Source organism: Garra rufa, chromosome 16, assembly GCF_049309525.1.
Source record: "Garra rufa chromosome 16, GarRuf1.0, whole genome shotgun sequence".
In the NCBI taxonomy this organism is placed as follows: Eukaryota; Metazoa; Chordata; class Actinopteri; order Cypriniformes; family Cyprinidae; genus Garra; species Garra rufa.
In genome coordinates, this window is record NC_133376.1 from 29,810,218 (window position 1) to 29,829,683 (window position 19,466).

Genomic DNA, 19,466 nt, shown 5'->3' on the forward strand with positions numbered 1-19,466 from the left:
ATGTTTTTTATTTATTTGAATAATTAATTTAGAATTAAAGTACATTAGTTTTGAATGCAAAATGAAAAGCTTAGTTTAAGAGTGAAACTCACTCTGACCCCTTCCGTACTTTCACATTTTGTGGGTGGGATTATGGTCCTGACATCATAACGGGATTGGAGAGAGTGTCCCGTTAAGAAGCTTCTTTCCCACCATATGGCTTCTTCAAAACCTATCGTCGTTACTAGAGACGGAACCATTCCCATTTTGGAATAAACATAGCTTATTGTGGATTTAAAACTGTATTTATATCTATCATTATTTAATGTTTATGTGTATTAATTATTAACCTGAGTAAAACAAAATCTTCCAGACATTGTTAACTGTTTCAAAACTGGTGTTTTGCAAATATAGGATGATTGGATTTGGGATTATTAGGTGTCAGAATAAGGACTGTCCGATAGGCACAGTGCCACAAGGTCTGTTGGTTCAGAGAGGTGCTCATGGAAACATTGAGGTGAGAATTGATCATCTGAGGACAGGGGTTTTGGAAATGAAAGATTGAGGCCGTAAGCTTTAGACTTTAGACTTGTTTGCGCTGTCTTGTCAGGCTTTTCAGCCAAAGACACGTCATTCCATTTCCCCAAATGACCACGCTTTAATACTTGGTTTGGGGAACACGTTATTTTAAACCCTCCCACTTTTGAGAATGACCTTATTTGTTATGTTTGGGGCTCTAGTGTGTAAAATAGTAAGTGTGATTTCTAAATTAACTTCTTTTTTCGCATTAAATTATATTAAGACCTAATCAGAACCTAAACAGAATGATAATACCAGTATTCAAAAATTTAAATTCTGTCATTACTTACTCACCCTCATGTCGTTCCAAAACCGTAAGACCTTTGTTTGTCTTCGGAACACAAATTAAGATATTTTTGATAAAATCCGAGAGCTTTCTGACCCTCTGAAGACAGCGAGGCTTCTTCCATGTTCAAGGTCCAGAAAGGCAGTAGAAGACAAATAAAGGTCTTACGGGTTTGGAACAACATGAGGGTGAGTATTTAATGATACAAATTTTTCATTTTTAAACTAACCTTTTAATTTTACTCTACTAGTTGTTCATGCATTGTAGAAAAAGTATAACACCGTAAAAGAATAAACAAGCCATATATTTATGGCTCTATGAAATCAGTTTTATTTTTTATTTTTCTCCTTCAAATTCCGTTTTTTTTTCTGTTTAAATTTTTCTGGATTCAGATTTTTTTTTTTTAATTCTAATTGTTCTAGGCTCAGTTTTGAGTTAAGTTCAATTAAAATTGATTTATAAATTTATTAAAATATTAAACACAAAGCATGTTTAATTAATTGAAATAATGAAACTTACACAATTTAGCAGTAATTTATTTCAAGTTGAACAAAAAATTGATTTTTTTAGGCTCTATAAAATATTTTTTTAATGCAGTTTTTTTTTTTACCGAATTCTGTGCATTCCATTAATTTCTGAATTAACAATCAAATAATAATAAATTAATAATTAATGCAAAATGTATTTTAAAATATATTGTAGACTATGTAAATATGTGACCCTGGACCACAAAACCAGTCATAAGGTTAAATTTTACAAAACTGAGATATATACATCATATGAAAGCTTTCTATTGATGTATAGTTTGTTAGGATAGGACAATATTTGGCCGAGATACATCTATTTGAAAATCTGGAATCTAAGGGTGCAAAAAAATCAAAATACTGAGAAAATCACCTTTAAAGTTGTCCAAATTAAGTTCTTAACAATGCATATTACTAATCAAAAATTACATTTTGATAGGTTTACAGTAGGAATTTTACAAAAAGTCTTAATGTAACATGATCTTTACTTAATTTCCTAATGATTTTTGACATAAAAGAAAAATCAATAATTTTGACCCATACAATGTATTTTTGAGTATTGCTACAAATATACCCCAGCGACTTAAGACTGGATTTGTGGTCCAGGGTCACATATATTGAAAAAATATATCAAATATTTTAAAAATGGCAAAAGAAATAGAAGTTATCAAGAAAGTATTTATGTAAATATATTTTACTAAATATATAAATATCTATATTAACAATATATTTTGGTATTTTTGGTGTGTATGTAAAACAAATATACATAAGATATACGTATATAAGATTTATATTTAGGGCCCTATGAAATTTTATGTTTTATTTTTTCCAATTTTTTTCATTTTTTTTTCTGTTTACAATTTTCTGGATTCTGTTTTTTTTTTTTTTTTAATTTTCTAGACCCTTATTTAATAGTTGAATTAAAATGAATTGAAAAATTAATTAAAATAATAAACAAAAGGCATGTCTAATGTCTAAGGCAATGTCTAAAAATGTCATTTTAGGACCTATGAAATATTTATTTTCTCAAATGTTTTATTTATTTATTTTTTACCAAATTCTGTTTTCCATTAATTTCTGAATTAATTATCAAAATAATCTGAAAAAATTCTGGTTAATACTTTTTCTGGTAAAATTTTCCTTATAAAATAATGTTTCATTTTTGTGGTGTTTTCTAGCATTATGTAATACGTTTCTTAAAAGATACAGTAAAATGCTCATGAAGTTACTCAGTCAATTTCCTCATCTCGGAAATCATAGGGCCACATATATATTCAATAAATTCAATAAAATTAATGAATAAATTACATGAATGAATGAATTAATTTTGCTGTGGTAAATAGCAGAATATTAACTGGCCTGCTTACCTTTGCCTACAGAGATTAACCCATGTGTGGAGAATGGTACAGTTTGTGATCATGCATGTGTACACACTGCAGAAGGAGATGTGTGTGTTTGTCCAGAGGGATCTGTTCTAAATCCTGATGGCCGTTTGTGCACAGGTGCGTGTTTTTGTGAATCAGAGTACATTAAAAACTTTATTATGTATGCATTTATGCCTGTGACTCTTTTCTTCACCATTGTTTCTGTTTTAGGCTGTTTGTCTGCAGATCGAGGGGGCTGCAGTCAGATATGTGTGCCTTTATATCCAGGCAGGTGGGTGTGTGAGTGCCAGCCTGGATACCAGCTCCAGCCTGATGGAAAACACTGTGCTGCCACAGGCAAGGCCTACAAACTTTCTTTATATTCTACATTCTGCCAGGGTGCCTGTCTGTCTCCCACATCTTGTCTCCTAGAATTATTAGGTTAAGCATGTAGTTAATCAGTATTTAAGTGCATTTGCTTCCAGTGACCTCGTGTGTCTGGAATCTCTTTGCTTTATTTCAAGCAGGACCTCCAATGTACCTGTTGTTTGCCAATACAGTGGATATAAGACAGATTAACGCAGATGGCAAACAGAGCAAAACCGTTCTGGAGGAACCGAGAGGCAGTATCATAGCTGTGGACTATGATCCAGTGCAGAAACAGGTAATAGATCACACACATGGCTGAAGATACACTACAGTTATGATGTGTTTACAACTGCCCTCTAGTGGAAATAAAATGGAAATGCTAGATGATGTAAGGAAACACGACTCGGGGTTCATGTTGATAATGTTTAAAATGTATTTACAGCCATCGTGTGGCCGCAGAATGTAAATGCAAGAGAACACTTTTCTGTTTTCTGTTTTAATGTGGCTATTTAGGGCCATTTTCTGACGTTCGAAATTTATGTTTTTATAGTGTGATAGTTTTGGGGTGTGAAACCTATATAAAAGAATAAATAAACAAATACACCACAATTAAAAAATTTGCTGTTCGTTCAGTATAATTTTTTTTATACTTTTTAAGAAAATACTTTTATTTAGCAAGGATGCTTCAAATTAAGCAAACGTTATGATAAAGACATTTTTAATGTTACAAAAGATTTCTATTTCAGATAAATGCTGAAAAAATTATACTCATAAAAATAATAATAATACGTTTTTTGAGCAGCAAATTAGAATTTTAGAACTATTTCTGAAGGATCTTGTGACTGGAGTAATGATGCTAAAAAATTTAGCTTTGAAAACACAGAAATAAATTACTTTTCAAAATGTATTCAAATAGAAAAGTTATTTTAAATAGTAAAAATTGTACTGTTTTTGCTGCACTTTGGGTCAAATAAATGCAGAAGAGACTTCTTTAAAAACATTAAAAGTCTGGTAGTGTATATACATTAATAAATGCACCCACTAGTGCAGAAATAACACATTATTAGAACATAAATGGTTTGGAAATGCAAAAAAGTAAAGCAAATTTTAATTCTATGTTTTTTTACTTACAATATCTATCGATCTATCATCTATCTATCTATCTTATATATTTATTTATTTATTACCTAAATATACATACTGTTAAAAACAGTGGTTGTCAATAGAATAAAGTTATGTGGGATTGATTTCATAATTTCCAATTAATCTTTACAAACCAGAATAATTTTTTTTTTTTAATTCATTTTGTTAATTTTTTATTTATTGAACATTTTTCTCTTATATGTGACCCAGGACCACAAAACCAGTCATAAGGTTAAATTTTACAAAACTGAGATATATACATCATATGAAAGCTCAATAAATAAGCTTTCTATTGAAGTATAGTTTGTTATGATAGGACAATATTTGGCCGAGATACATCTATTTGAAAATCTGGAATCTGAGGGTGCAAAAAAATCAGAATACTGAGAAAATCAACTTTAAAGTTGTCCAAATTAAGTTCTTAACAATGCATATAACTAATCAAAAATTACATTTTGATAGGTTTACAGTAGGAATTTTACAAAAAATCTTAATGTAACATGATCTTTACTTAATTTCCTAATGATTTTTGACATAAAAGAAAAATCAATAATTTTGACCCATACAATGTATTTTTGGCTATTGCTACAAACATACCCCAGCGACTTAAGACTGGTTTTGTGGTCCAGGGTCACACATTTACTTACACTGGCATTTGAACTTTTTGGATAAGTAAGATTTTTAATGATTTTTTTAATGATTTCTGAAGGATCACGTGACACTTAAGACTGGAGTAATGGCTGATGAAAATTCAGCTTTGCATCACAGGAATAAATTATATTTTAAAGTTTATAAAAATACAAACCACTATTTTACATTGTAACAACATTTTACAATATTACTGTAATTTTCTGTATTTTTGAACAAATGCAGCCTTGATGAGCATAAGAGACGTCTTTAAAAAAATTACAATTCTTTAAAAATGACAAGTCTTACTGATCCCAAACTTTTGAACGGCAGTGTAATTTTTTTTCCCCTTGAAATGTCATTTAAAAATAGTCACTCGGTTTTGTTTGTTTGTTTAGGTGTATTTTGCAGATAAAGGCCTGAAGCGTATTGAGAGGGCCTCACTGAATGAAGGTTTCAGAGAGCTACTGTTCTCCACTGGACTTGACTCACCCGAGGGTCTGGCTGTGGACTGGATTCATCGCAAGCTGTACTGGACTGATAGAGGGTATAGGATACAGACAAACACAAACAGACTTCCTTAAAAGTATACCTGTATTCTCAACTGACTTTATCCTTCTGTATTTCAGATTCTCCTCTATTTCCCGCAGCGATTTAAATGGCCTTGACAGGGAGATCTTTATAGATAAAGACATCCAGAAACCCAGAGGCATTGCCCTACATCCTCAAGCACAGTAAGACCTTTGAACCTGTGTGTTAATTTTCTTCTCTGCAGTTTATCTTCATCCACATCTGAAAATACATCCATTTTATTATACCATTTTTTATAAGGAAGAGTTTAGCAAAAACCTTCATGTCATTCCAGGCAGCTTTATGCTCATATTTGTGACCCTGGACCACAAAACCAGTCTTAAGTAGCATAACAATATCCAAAAATACATTGTATGGCTCAAAATTATCGATTTATTTATCCAAAAATCATTAGGATATTAAGTAAAGATCATGTTCTATGAAGATATTTAGTAAATTGCCTTAATTTTTGATTAGTATTATGCTAAGAACTTCATTTGGACAACTTTAAAAGTGATTTTCTCATTATTTGTGACCCTGGACCACAAAACCAGTCTTAAGTCGCTGGGGTATATTTGCAATAGCCAAAAATACATTGCATGGGTCAAAATTTTTGATTTTTCTTTTATGCCAAAAATCATTAGGAAATTAAGTAAAGTTCATGTTCCATGAAGATTTTTTCTAAAATTCCTACTGTAAACATATCAAAATGTAATTTTTGATTTGTAATATGCATTGTTAAGAACCTAATTTGAACAACTTTAAAGGTGATTTTCTCAGTATTTTTGATTTTTTTGCTGCATCAGATTTCTGATTTCAAATAGATGTATCTCAGTCAAATATTGTCCTATCCTAATAAACCATACATCAATAGAAAGCTGATGGATAAATCTCAGTTTTGTCAAATTTAACCTTATGACTGGTTTTGTGGTCCAGGGTCACATTTAGATTTTTATGCACCCTTAGATTTTCAAATAGTTGAAACTCGACCAGATATTATCCTATCCTAACAAAACACACATAGATGGAAAGCTTATTCTGCTTCCAGATGATGTTTAATCTGAATTTCCAAAAATGGACCTTTATGCCAGTTTTGTGGTCCAGGGTCACATTTGTGGTGTGAAATAGCATGGATCTTGACACATAATCATACATGAACTTTTCGTCTGTGTGTCTGGAGGAAGGTGTATTGGACAGACATGGGTAGTCGTCCTGCAGTGGAGCGCTCAGGTCTGAACAGAGACGTGCGTGAAGTTGTGGTGAGCACTCGTCTGGTGTCTCCAAGTGGACTAGCTGTGGATCAAGGCTCTCAGCGTCTGTACTGGTGTGACCTGAGCAGAGGTGTGATTGAGTCGGCCAACCTGGATGGTTCTGATCGGCATGTGCTAAGCGAGAACCAAGTAGGTGAGGCTCCTCTGCCAAAAACACACACCTTCGCTTACAAACAAATACTGTATATGCATGGAAATAAGTATAAACTACACTTTGTGGCAAATGCTGGTTTATGATAAAACTGGCTGTGTAATTTGTTTTCTGCTTTGGCTCAGGTCGGCCATTTGACGTTGCAGTGTTTGAGAATGTGCTCTGGGTCAGTGACTGGGAGGGTCAGATGCTCTACCGGTTGGACATGAGAACTGGACGAAACCCTGAGCATCTCCGTGACATCTCTATCCAACCAGCTGCTCTAGTTGTTGTTCATCCTCTTGCCAAACCAGGTATGGATCGTTAATATCTGCTTTGGGTTTTTAAATTATTTTTTTATAATATGCAATTAGGCACAAATAGAGGTTGTTACTTTATAGTTTATAAAGTTTTATTTTTAAATGTTTTTCAAAGTAACCTCTTATGCTCTGCAATTCTACATTTTTTTGATGAATATATATGTGACCCTGGACCACAAAATCAGTCTTAAGTCGCTGGGGTATATTTGTAGCAATAGCCAAAAATACATTGTTTGGGTCAAAATTATTGATTTTTCTTTTATGTCAAAAATCATTAGGAAATTAAGTAAAGATCATGTTCCATGAAGATTTTTTGTAAAATTCCTACTGTAAATCTATCAAAATGTAATTTTTGATTAGTAATATGCATTGTTAAGAACTTAATTTGGACAACTTTAAAGGTGATTTTCTCAGTATTTTGATTTTTTGCACCCTCAGATTCCAGATTTTCAAATAGATGTATCTCGGCCAAATATTGTCCTATCCTAACAAATCATACATCAATAGAAAGCTTATTTATTGAGCTTTCATATGCTGTATATATCTCAGTTTTGTCAAATTTAACCTTATGACTGGTTTTGTGGTCCAGGGTCACATATGAAAAAAATAACTTAATTTAAAAATACAATAAAACAGTAATATTGAAATACTTTTCTAGCTTTTCTATTTGAATATATTTTAAAATGTAATTTATTCCTGTGATAACAAAGCTGAATTTTTAGCATCATTACTCTTAAGTGTCTATAGTGTCACATGATCCTTCAGAAATTATCCTAATATGCTGATTTGTTCAAGACAAGACACATTTCTTAATATTATCAATGCTGAAAACAGCTGTGCTGCTTACCCTACCAGTCAAAAGTTTTTGAACAGTAAGATTTTTTATAGTTTTTTTTTAAGAAGTCTCTTATGCTCACCAAGTCTGTATTTGATTGACCCAAAGTACAGCAAAAAACAGTAAAATTCTGAAATATTTTTACTATTTAAAATAACTGTTTTCTATCTGAATATATTTTAAAATGTTATTCATTCCTGTGATTTCAAAGCTGAATTTTTAGCATCATTACTCCAGTCACACGATCCTTCAGAAATCATTCTAATATTCTTATTTGCTGCTCAAAAACATTTAGTATTATTACTATGTTGAAAACAGCTGAGTAGACTTTTCAGGTTTCTTTGATGAATAGAAATTTCAGAAGAACAGCATTTATCTAAGATAGAAATCCTTGTAACATAAGTCTTTATCATCACTTTTGAGCTATTTCGAATTTCTTTCCCCGCCAAAAATAAATAAATAAACAAAAATATACTGACTCCAAGCTTTTGAATGGTATAGTGTATAATCTTGGATCTTTCTATTTATCAAAGAATCCTAAAAAAATGTACTCAACTGTTTTAAATATTGGTAATAATAATAATAATAAATGTTTACTGAACAGCCAATCAGCAAATTATAATGATTTCTGAAGGATCATGTGACACTGAAGTCTGGATGGCTGCTGAAAATGTAGCTTTGATCACTGAAATAAATCAAAATTTAAAATATATTCAAATAGAAAACAGTTATTTTAAATAGTAAAAATATTGCAGAATTTTACTGTGTTTGGTGTACATTGGATCAAATAAATGCAGGCTTGGTGAGCAGAAGAGACATCTTTAAAAAACATAAAAAAATCTTACTGTTCAAAAACCTTTGACTGGTAGTGTAATTTTTTTGTGGATTTTTTTTTTCCAGGATTGTTTGATTAATAGACATCGAAAGAACAGCATTTATTTGAATTTATTTGAAATATTTTGTAACATCAATTTCTTTACTGTCATTAGTTTCTCAACTTGATGTATCCATTAATGCAATGCGCCAATTTAATGCAATTTCTTAACAAAAAATCTGAAGAAAACAACTGACCCCAAACTTTTTAACAGTATTGTTTCTATGAAAGGATACACCCAACTTTCAGAAATATACTTTGATCAAGCTCAGGCATGTTAACTTCACTATTATTTTCACATTAAAAGCGTTAAAAATAAACACGCATCTGGAATATTTCTTAACTCTTACTTCTTGCATGAAAAATTGCCAATGATAGCAACGAGAACATTCGCTCAAACCAAATTATTCTTTGATATTATTTAAAATTCAGCCTATTTTCATTTGTGAACTATATAATTTCAATTTTTGAAGAGTTTAATATTTTATCTCATATAGCAGGACATTTTGCATAACGGGAATGATCTGACTGCAATGCAATGCATGTTTTTTGTTTTCTAGGAGCTGATGTTTGTCTTCATGAAAACGGAGGATGTGACCAAGTTTGTGAGAGCAGGCTGGGATTGGCTCATTGCTCATGTCACTCAAACCACGTTCTTTCAGCTGATGGAAAAGACTGTCTGGCAATTAATACATCATTCACTGGTCAGTATAATGAGAATAAAACTAAACAATGCAATGCGGGTGTCTTAGAAAGTCACATTAAACCATTATATCTTCGTTATCTTCGGAACACAAATTAAGATATTTTTGCTGAAATCCAAAAGCTTTCTGACCCTGCATAGACAGCAATGCAACTGAAACATTCCCAGGCCCAGAAGGGCAGTAAGGACATTGATAAAATAGTCCATGTGAACCATGTTTCTTTGCACACAAAAAGTCTTGTAGCTTTGTAAAGCTAAAGGTTGTGCAACTGAAGTCACATGGACAATTTTAACAATGTCCTTACTACCTTTCTGAGCCTTGAACATGTCAGTTGCATTGCTGTCTATGCAGGGTCAGAAAGCTTTTGGATTTCAGCAAAAATTTCTTGAAAATCAGCTCTTTGCATTTGTTTAAAAATAGCTGCATTTCTCCACACAGAATCAGATGATGGTGAATCAAGTGATCGCTTGAGAAATAAAACATTGAAAGATGAGAGCACACCACTGGCCATGCTTTACACAGAGAGGATGGTTTCAGGTAGAAAACAATCACATTCATCATAGACTATATTTATTTCTCATTTTCATACACGTTTTTGTGAACAGAATACTGTGACTGACCAGTCAGAATCATAATCTAAATGTTCTCATTTAGACCAGAATGACTGCTACTCTCTCAGATGTGATGTGAACGCTCAGTGTACGCATAAGGAAGGCAGAGCCATGTGTCAGTGTTTGAAAGGTTTCGCTGGAGATGGGGAGCTGTGTGTGGGTAAGTGTGTGTACATCTGTGTGAGTTTGCACTACATGTCAGATGATTTTGATTAAGTATAGACCGAAGCAGCTGGTTTGTGATGTATGTGTGAAACTGAATTTGAGTGTACGGTTATTGATGTGTGTGTGGGTGCAGTATGCGCCTGTTATTGGGTGTATTGATCAGTCTTTATGCAAATTTAGGTTTGTTTACATGAGCACATACAGTATTGACAATATGTGTGTTGTGTGTTTGCACAGATGTTGATGAATGCAAAGCAGGCCTGGCAGATTGTAGTGTATCTGAGGCTGAGTGTGTGAACACAGCAGGTGGATATTTCTGCCAATGCAAGACTGGATTCAGTGGAGATGGTCACCATTGCATCGGTATGACAAAACACATTTATATATGGGCCATTCTACAGAATTGGTGCAAACTACTGTCCCACAACCAAAAACACATTTAAAAAGCAATTTAGTATTCAAATCTTAGATGTTTACTAAGATCCTTCTATTATCTATTGAAATCCACAATATTTAAAATATTAGTAAGCTTTTTATATATAAAATCATCATTTAGTGGGTACTTGCAATTGGGAGGTGGCTGTCCCAAACCCTAACCTCTAAATTCAAATTATGAAAATATTGAAATATTTTTTGCACTTTATTTCATTGTTGTTTTTAATAATATATTCTATATATTTTTTTGTAAATTATTAAACTTTATGCAAAAAAAAAAAAAGTGTCCCGCATTTTCATGTCACAATCAAAACAGTGTATGTTTTAGTCTATTGGCTGCGACTAATTTTAACTACACTACTACGTTTATGATCAGGAAATATTTATGTCACTCTCTCTCATAGCTAAATGGTGAGCAGATAGGTGTCATAATTTAGAGGTAAATGTTTTCAAAAGTCTGAAAAATCTGTAACTTTAAAGATTGACAAAAGGGAACACATAATTATTTATAATTTGGAAAATTTGGAAATAAACCAGATTTTAGTACCGTTATGCAAATTTTTAGTATTTTAGTATGTTTTAGTATGTGGGTTAAATTCTGTAATATGATGTGGTCGCTACCAAAACACTACTGTACTGAAAATATGCTGTCACGACCGAAACATGGGATGTTTTGTCAGAAATAAAGTATATTGAATTATCAAATAAGATATTATGATAGTGTTTGGTTCGATGTATATTCAAACTAATAAATCAGTATGATCAACTTTTTGCCTTTTACAAAGAAAAATTGGATTCAAAATGCAACAAATCTAATAAATATTTGAAATATTGTAAAGAATTTTAATTGTTATTGATTTACCTCTAAAAAGTTTAAAAAATTTTTTTTTTTTAATTATTTACGAGAAAGACAAAATCTTAATAGGTCAGTATAACCCTTCTTATTAAATTATATATTACTGTGTTTCGGTAGTGACAATTTTGGGGAGAGGACAAATATTCCAAAACTTCCTGAAAATACAATATGAGAATTAACTGAACAATTAACAGAAATTTGTACCTTGCATATTTTATAATTTGCTTATATAAATTGTGGAAAAAATTTTTCAAGACGTTTCCAACTCTTGACTTCTTCAATTCTGTAGAATAGTCCATATACATCATACATATGCATATTTTCCCCCAAACCGAGTTTTCTTATGTGTGTGTGCACATGTGTATCTTTTCAGATATAGATGAGTGTCGATTAGATATGCATGGCTGCGATGTAAACGCTGAGTGTCTGAATGCAGTAGGAAAATATCAGTGCAGATGTCGACCCGGCTTCACAGGCACAGGATTCAGCTGTCATGGTAAGATTCACCTTTTTATTGTTTTAACTGAAACAGTATAATATAATAATGTAATATGGGGTAAATGTGCAAATAGGTAATGCACTGACATGTATGATGCAGCACAATAGTGACCTAATTTTCATGCTCTGTTTCTTGTGGCAGAGGAGTTTAAAGGCGCCTCCTCTTGGCCGAGTACAGGAAGTCCACTTGATGTCACATCGCCATGGCAACACAATAATGCTGTGCAGAGCTGCCCGTCTACACACGACTCATACTGTCTGTATGACGGGGTGTGCTTCTATTTCCCTGAGATGGAGTCTTATGCCTGCAAGCAAGTGTTTGCTTATATAGCTTTTATCACGAGAAAGCTTTAACCTGTTTTTTATGATTCTCACAATCCCCATTTTTGCATATTCCTACAATTTCCTTTAAGCTTTAAACATAAGCTTGAAGGGTTTAGTTAATAAGCAGTAGATGGCAGTCTTGTACTAAAAATCACTTGCTTTTTTACTGAATGTTTGCCCTTGACTAAAAGGACACACGTTAAGCATATTCAGTAACCATTTTATTCTTAGTATTTTTTTTCTCCATTCACTGACAGAGATAATGAATATTGCATATACTGATGCTTGGTGTGTGTGTGTGTGTGTGTGTGTGTGTGTGTGTGTGTGTGTGTTTGTGCCACAGCTGTGTGTTAGGTTACATGGGGGAGCGCTGTCAGTTCAGTGATCTTGAATGGTGGGAGTTGCAGCAGGCTGAAGAGGAGAAAAAGAGGAATATGGCTATAGCAATGTGTATTGTGCTTCTCATCACCCTTCTCTCCATCGCTGCCTGCATCACCTACTGCTACGGGTGAGAATAACTGGGGTCAGACATGCACATTAAAAGGGATAGTTCACCTAAATATGAAAATTCTGTCATTAATTACTCAACCTCATTTCATTCCAAACATGTAGGACTTTTGTTCATATTTGGAACACAAATAAAGATATTTTTGATGAAATCCAAGATCTTTCTGACCCTGCATGCACAGCAATGCAAATGACAAATTCAAGGACCAGAAATGTAGTAAGGACATCACTAAAATAGTGGTTGAAAACTTAATTTTATGAAGTTACAGTGGAAGAGAAGAGACATGGAAGAGAAGAAATTGCTGAATGAAGTCATTGTTTTTTTTTTTCTTCGCGCACAAAAAGTATTCTCTTAGCTTCGTAATATTACGATTAAACATCTGATGTCACATGGACTATTTTAACGATGTCCTTACTACCTTTCTGGGCCTTGAACAAGTCAGTTGCGTTACTGTCTATGCAGGGTCAGAAAGCTCTTGGATTTCATCAAAGTCATCAGAAATGACTTAATTTATGTTCTGAAGATGAACAAAGGTCTTACGGGTTTGGAACAACATGAGGCTGAACTGTCCCTTTAAAGGAGTAGTTCACTCCTAGAACAAAACTGTACAGATAATGTACTCACCCCAATACGTCTTTTTTTCTTTCTCATAAAGAAATTATGTTTTTTGAGGAAAACTTTTCAGGAATTATGTCTATATAGTGGAATTCTATGACATTTGAGCTTCCGAAATGCAGTTGCAATGCAGCTTTAAAGGGCTCGAAACGATCCCAGACAAGGAATAAGAGACTTATCTAGCGAAACGATCTGTCATTTTCTAAAAAAAAAAAAAATATATATATATATATAAATATTTATATACTTTTTAACCTCAAATGCTCATCTTGTCTAGCTCTGTGTGCACTCGGTGTATTCCAGTTCAATACACTTAGGGCATGTCGAAAAACTCCCATCTCATTTTCTCCTCAAACTTCAAAATCGCCCTACATTGCTGCAGAAGTACTGACCCAGTGTTTACAAAGTGAACTTACAAAGAAGGTCAAACACCCTTTACAAAAAAGGTAAAACAGCTATGAGGATGATTTTGAAGTTAAAGGAGAAAATGATATGGGAGTTTTTATAGGAGTTCGACATACCCTAACTGTCTTGAACGGGACTGCACAGAATACGCATGCGCTTGGCAGAGCTAGACAAGACGAGCATTTGAGGTTTAAAAGTATATCAATTTTTGTTTCTTATTAGAAAATGAACTAGATAAGACCCTTATTCCTAGTCTAGGATTGTTTAGAGCCCTTTGAAGCTGCATTAAACTGCATTTTGGAAGTTCAGACTCGCAGGTACTATAGAAGTCCACTATATGGGGATAATCCTCGAAAAACATAATTTCTTTACAACTGAAGAAAGAAAGACATGAACATCTTGGATGACAATGGGGTGAGTACATTATCTGTAGATTTTTGTTCTGGAAGTGAACTACTCCTTTAATAGCACACTTACTCATTGCTCATTTACTCACACTTACTCATTACTCAAAGAATAAATAATAAATCATCTAAACTGTTATAGATTTTTGTAAATTAATATCTACATGACCAACAGTGTGTGGACACCTCAAAAATGTAATACATTTTTAAAATTCTAATTCAGTTCCTACTTTTGAAGAAAGGTTGATTTGAGGTTGCAAACAGGATGCAGAATTGAATTATAAAAGTATCTCATATAACTGTTATTTACAACTAGAACGATCTTAAGGTTTAAAGGTTCACTTCCAGAAAACATATTTCTTGATAATTTACTCACCCCCATGTCATCCAAGATGTTTAAGTTTTTCTTTCTTAACTTGAAAAGAAATTAAGGTTTTTGAGGAAAACATTCCAGGATTTTTCTCCATATAGTAGACTTCAATGGTAGCCAACGGCTGTTTAAACGCAGCTTCAAAGAGCTCTACATGATCACAGCCTTATCTTTAGAAAATGACCAATCGTTTTGCTATATAAGACACTTATTTCTCACCTGGAATCATGTAGAGCCTTTTGAAGCTGCACTGAAACTGCAATTTGGACCTTCAACCCATTGGCTCCCATTGAAGTCCACTATATGGAGAAAAATCCTGGAATGTTTTCCTCAAAAACCTTAATTTCTTTTTGACTGAAGAAAAAAGAAAATAATCAGTGGGTAAGTAAATTATCAGGAACTTTTAATTCTGGAAGTGAACAAATCCTTTTAAAAAAAGGTACAAAACCAGAGCAACTGCCACAATTTTTCGTAATGCCTCCGATTTGTAGTGGATTCAAGAAACAAGATGAAAATAGAGCCGGCGACAAAAAATAGCTCAAAAACAACCTCTTTCCATTTCATCGAAACCCTCTAATAGTTCGATTGGTGCCGGTCTGGGTTCATTTCCCTGCTTTACCGGGTGAACAGCGTGTAAAAGTGGCATTAAATTGTTTATTAGGAGAGGAGGCTGAAGCCAAAGCCAATGAAAGATTTAAAGATGTTTTCATTCCCTTGAGCACGTATCGAAGACTTTAAACACACACAACCACACACATCAAAACAGCTGGGTGATATTTTCCTCACCCTGGTTAAGAATCTAATTCTCTATGCCTGTGTTTAGAGGGTTTAGTAACATTGACCCGTGTGTGTCGTGTTTTTTTTTATACTCTTAAAGCATAATACTTATGTCTGGTTCCTCTAGCCCTCCTGCACCTCAACGCAGCAGTCGCACGCTTTCAATTACATGCTTGGTTTAGCTTGTTCTACAGCAATTACATATCAAAATAGGTCATTCCTACGCCCCAAAATGGACCCAGTGATCTATAACCTTATTTAAAAGCTACACGTGTGGCAATTTTTCTGTCTATGATTGCGTTTTTCACTTGGTTACTTGTGTTTCTGTTTTGTTTTTCTTCATTTTGCTATCTATATCAACTTAGCGCACACTTTCAATCTCACACACATACACACAAACACGATACCGGTTTGGTTTATCCCAAAGCCCAATATTGCCCCAGGTGTGAGGGTGAGACACATATATCCGATACACATGTTTGTAATAATGCTACTTATCATACCTTCACGTCTCACTGCAGGTCTCCATATTTCATTCTCACTCAACAGGATCCAGAGATTGCTTTTGCCCTCGGTGTCAGTTAGCAGGGTGCCAATCTATGAAAAGAAAAAAAATCAAAACGCCTCAGATTACTATTTACATAGATATGAGGGTTATGTGAGTGTAATACATTTCATAGGAGCCAGTTCAATGAATTTGACATTTAGCCTTTTAGAAACAAACAAACAAATGCATTCAAAGGTCATTGAATCTACAGACTTCATAACTCAAGCAGACACAATCTTAAAATGAAATGATACATTATTTGGTAAAACTAGCATTAAAACTTGCTGAATAGGTTGATTTTCATTCATTGATTTTTACCATGTATATTATGAACAGTCCCAGTGATAAATATATGTGACCCTGGACCCCAAAACCAGTCTTAAGTCGCTGGGGTATATTTGTAGCAATAGCCAAAAATACATTGTATGGGTCAAAGTGATACATTTTTCTTTTATGCCAAAAATCATTAGGTAAAGATAAGTAAAGATCATGTTCCATGAAGATATTTTGTAATTTTCCTACCCTAAATATAAAAAAAAAAAAATATTTTTGATTAGTAATATGCATTGAAAAATACTTTAACAGTAATTTTCTCAATATTTAGATTATTTTTGCACCCTCAGATTCCAGATTTTCAAATAGTCGTATCTCAGCCAAATATTGTCATATCCTAACAAACCATACATCAATGGAAAGCTTATTTATCAGCTTTCAGATGATGAATAAATCTCAATTATAAAAAAATGACCTTTGTGTGTGAATGTTTTGCTGTTTTTCAGGTCTAAAAGACATTTTGGAATGTGTCCCTCAGAGGACGATGTGGGTGACATAAGCATGAGTAAGGACAGTATCATTGAGACAACAACAGCCGCTCCACAAGTAAGATGCTTGTTCCTAATGTGGGTTTTTGACTTTTTTAAGCAACTTTTTTGGACAGGATTGTATATTTATACAGTATTCATATTTATTATGTATGCAGGTCTATGTGGTGTTGGATACTTCTCCCTGCGGTGATGAAAAGGTCCTTCATGTTGTAGGGTGTCCTAGAACGACAATATGCCCCTCATGCTCTTCAAATAGCCGTAAGAATCTACTTTACCATCTTCTCATATAATTTAGAACAAATTTTTATTTCAGTTGTTGAAATAATGTGTAAATGTCAGGAATAGAGATGGGGAGTGAAAGACAAATTAATTAATTAATATATATAAGTTTATTTTTCCTTTTTTAGTCATATATATATATACAGTATATATGACTAATTTAGTGTAACTTAGTGTAAAAGGGTTTTTTTATTTTAATTTTTGTTCCCCCCAAAATTATATTTCATAAAAAACTGTTTTTTTCCCTTCATATATATATATATATATATATATGTATATGTATATAAATATTTTGATAAATATCATTAATTAATTCTGTTTTTTTTTTTTTCTGCATGTTAACTATGACAAACCATGACTAACTATGACTAATTTAGTGTAAAAAGGGTTTTTATTTAATTTTTTTGTTAAAAAACAATTAAAGATTATGGAAACCTACTTATTTCATTAGGACAGTTGCTGATATTTTTTCTTATTGCCCTCAAAAATGATCAAATAAAATTTTTTATCTAAGTTGTGTATTTAAGTAAATATGTGACCCTGGACCACAAAATCAGCCATATATTTTTAATAGAGATTTATATAGCATCTGAAAGCTGAATAAATAAGTTTTCCATTTATGTATGGATTGCTATGATCGGCAAATATTTGGCCGAGATACAATTATTTGAAAATCTGAAAATTTTCGCAAATCTGAGGGTGCAAAAAAAAAGAGTAAATATTGAGAAAATCACCTTTAAAGTTGTCCAAATGAAGTTCTTTGCAATGTATATTACTAATCAAAAAATAAGTTTTGATATATTTATGGTAGGAATTGCTATGTACTTATTGGTACATATTTCGTGTCTTGGAAAAAAGTTTTTGTCATGAGATCAGGTAGGAATTGTCATGTCATTAGGTTGTCAGCTTTCTGTGTTCTTATATATATATATTTTTTTTTTTTACTAGGAGACAGTTTTGCTTTAGAAGAGGCTGGAAAGCTACAGAGAGACAGCTGTGGTCAGGTTGCCAACTGCACTGTATCCTGTAATGTGCACACATTGCTGGTTTCAGAAAAGACCACTGATAATCTCATCACCTTAGAAGACCCACAGGCATCACCCCAGTGATTCACCAGACGATAGTCTTTATTGGAAACTGACCGTGAACTGATTATGTGAATATGTTCCATTTTAAAGTCATTGCCATTTGGTGTTACAGTACAGCCAACTGGCAGAGTACATTTCAAACGAGGTTGTTTGAACAAGATTTCACATTCAAGTTGCACCAGTTTTTTGTCAACAGATTTCATACCAAAGTATGTCACTACCTGGCCACTGTTTGTTGAAGTGAGGAGATTTGCTAAACCAGTGCACATCCCTCAAATAGTTTTATGCAATACATAAGAGCTACAGAATGTGTTGAAATCATTTAATGTAGGTCACCTAAAGAGAATCTTGTTTTTCTGCTTTGTTGTCACTAGACATAGAATCCAATTGCATGCTAGCTTTGTAAATAGTAAAGATGCTTCTTTTTGCTGAGTAGGATCTTATATTGAACGCTGTATTATAGTTAAGAGAAAACTGTCATTGGTTTAATAATGGTTGGGTTTAAAGTAGTGAAGAGAAAACCAAGACACAGCCTGCTTTGTTAGCAGAAAATAACATGTACTTGGCCTATTTTGCTTCAGGTGGTAAAGAATAACATTTCAGTGGCATATCTGGACCTGCTAACATCAGCATTGGTTTCACAAAGAGATTACTGTATAAAACACATCCAACAAAGAACTGACTGTAAAAACCTCAGGTATCAAAACATTACTAAACAGATAACAAGATAACATTTGGTATCAAAAAGATACCGAAATACGATATTTCAATAAATTAAGGTTTCCGATTAGTGAATGAATCATGCTTTAATTATTCAAGAACAGGTAAGTTTAGTAGGTCAGATTCCTCCGCCTCTCCTCAGTCAAATGTCTCACAGATATTCGAAGAAGTCATGAGAAAATAAAAGCAGCAATCTATATCTTTACATCGGTCTAACTAACAGCTAATGTATATGCTGGGATTATAAGGTTTTAACCTACTTTTGCTGTTTTGAACAGGAGAATGCTGAAGGACAAAAAAATTAGAGCAGACAGAATAACATCTGACCTGATGCCTTTTGTTCTCACTCTGTTGTTCATTTCTTTTCAGCTTCTTTTTTTCTTGTAATTGATTTGAGGTTGGATATTTATAACCAAATTGTAAAATATAGACATGTAAACATCTCAAAATAAAACGAGAATCAGA

At 33.0% G+C, this 19,466-nt stretch overlaps 1 protein-coding gene across 1 annotated transcript in view; it reads left to right on the plus strand.

Annotated features, from left to right (window-relative positions):
• egf (epidermal growth factor) overlaps positions 1–19,466 on the plus strand; it is a 36,160-nt gene extending 16,694 nt beyond the window's left edge. Inside the window, exons 8-24 of the mRNA XM_073820675.1 lie at positions 2,748–2,870; positions 2,964–3,089; positions 3,260–3,396; positions 5,270–5,418; positions 5,501–5,605; positions 6,622–6,845; positions 6,989–7,156; positions 9,432–9,575; positions 10,014–10,112; positions 10,230–10,346; positions 10,589–10,714; positions 12,016–12,138; positions 12,283–12,451; positions 12,808–12,972; positions 16,870–16,969; positions 17,070–17,172; positions 18,142–19,466. Coding sequence (XP_073676776.1) covers positions 2,748–2,870; positions 2,964–3,089; positions 3,260–3,396; positions 5,270–5,418; positions 5,501–5,605; positions 6,622–6,845; positions 6,989–7,156; positions 9,432–9,575; positions 10,014–10,112; positions 10,230–10,346; positions 10,589–10,714; positions 12,016–12,138; positions 12,283–12,451; positions 12,808–12,972; positions 16,870–16,969; positions 17,070–17,172; positions 18,142–18,302 — 2,339 coding nt within the window. The 3' untranslated portion in view covers positions 18,303–19,466. The remainder of the gene's footprint in view (positions 1–2,747; positions 2,871–2,963; positions 3,090–3,259; positions 3,397–5,269; positions 5,419–5,500; positions 5,606–6,621; positions 6,846–6,988; positions 7,157–9,431; positions 9,576–10,013; positions 10,113–10,229; positions 10,347–10,588; positions 10,715–12,015; positions 12,139–12,282; positions 12,452–12,807; positions 12,973–16,869; positions 16,970–17,069; positions 17,173–18,141) is intronic.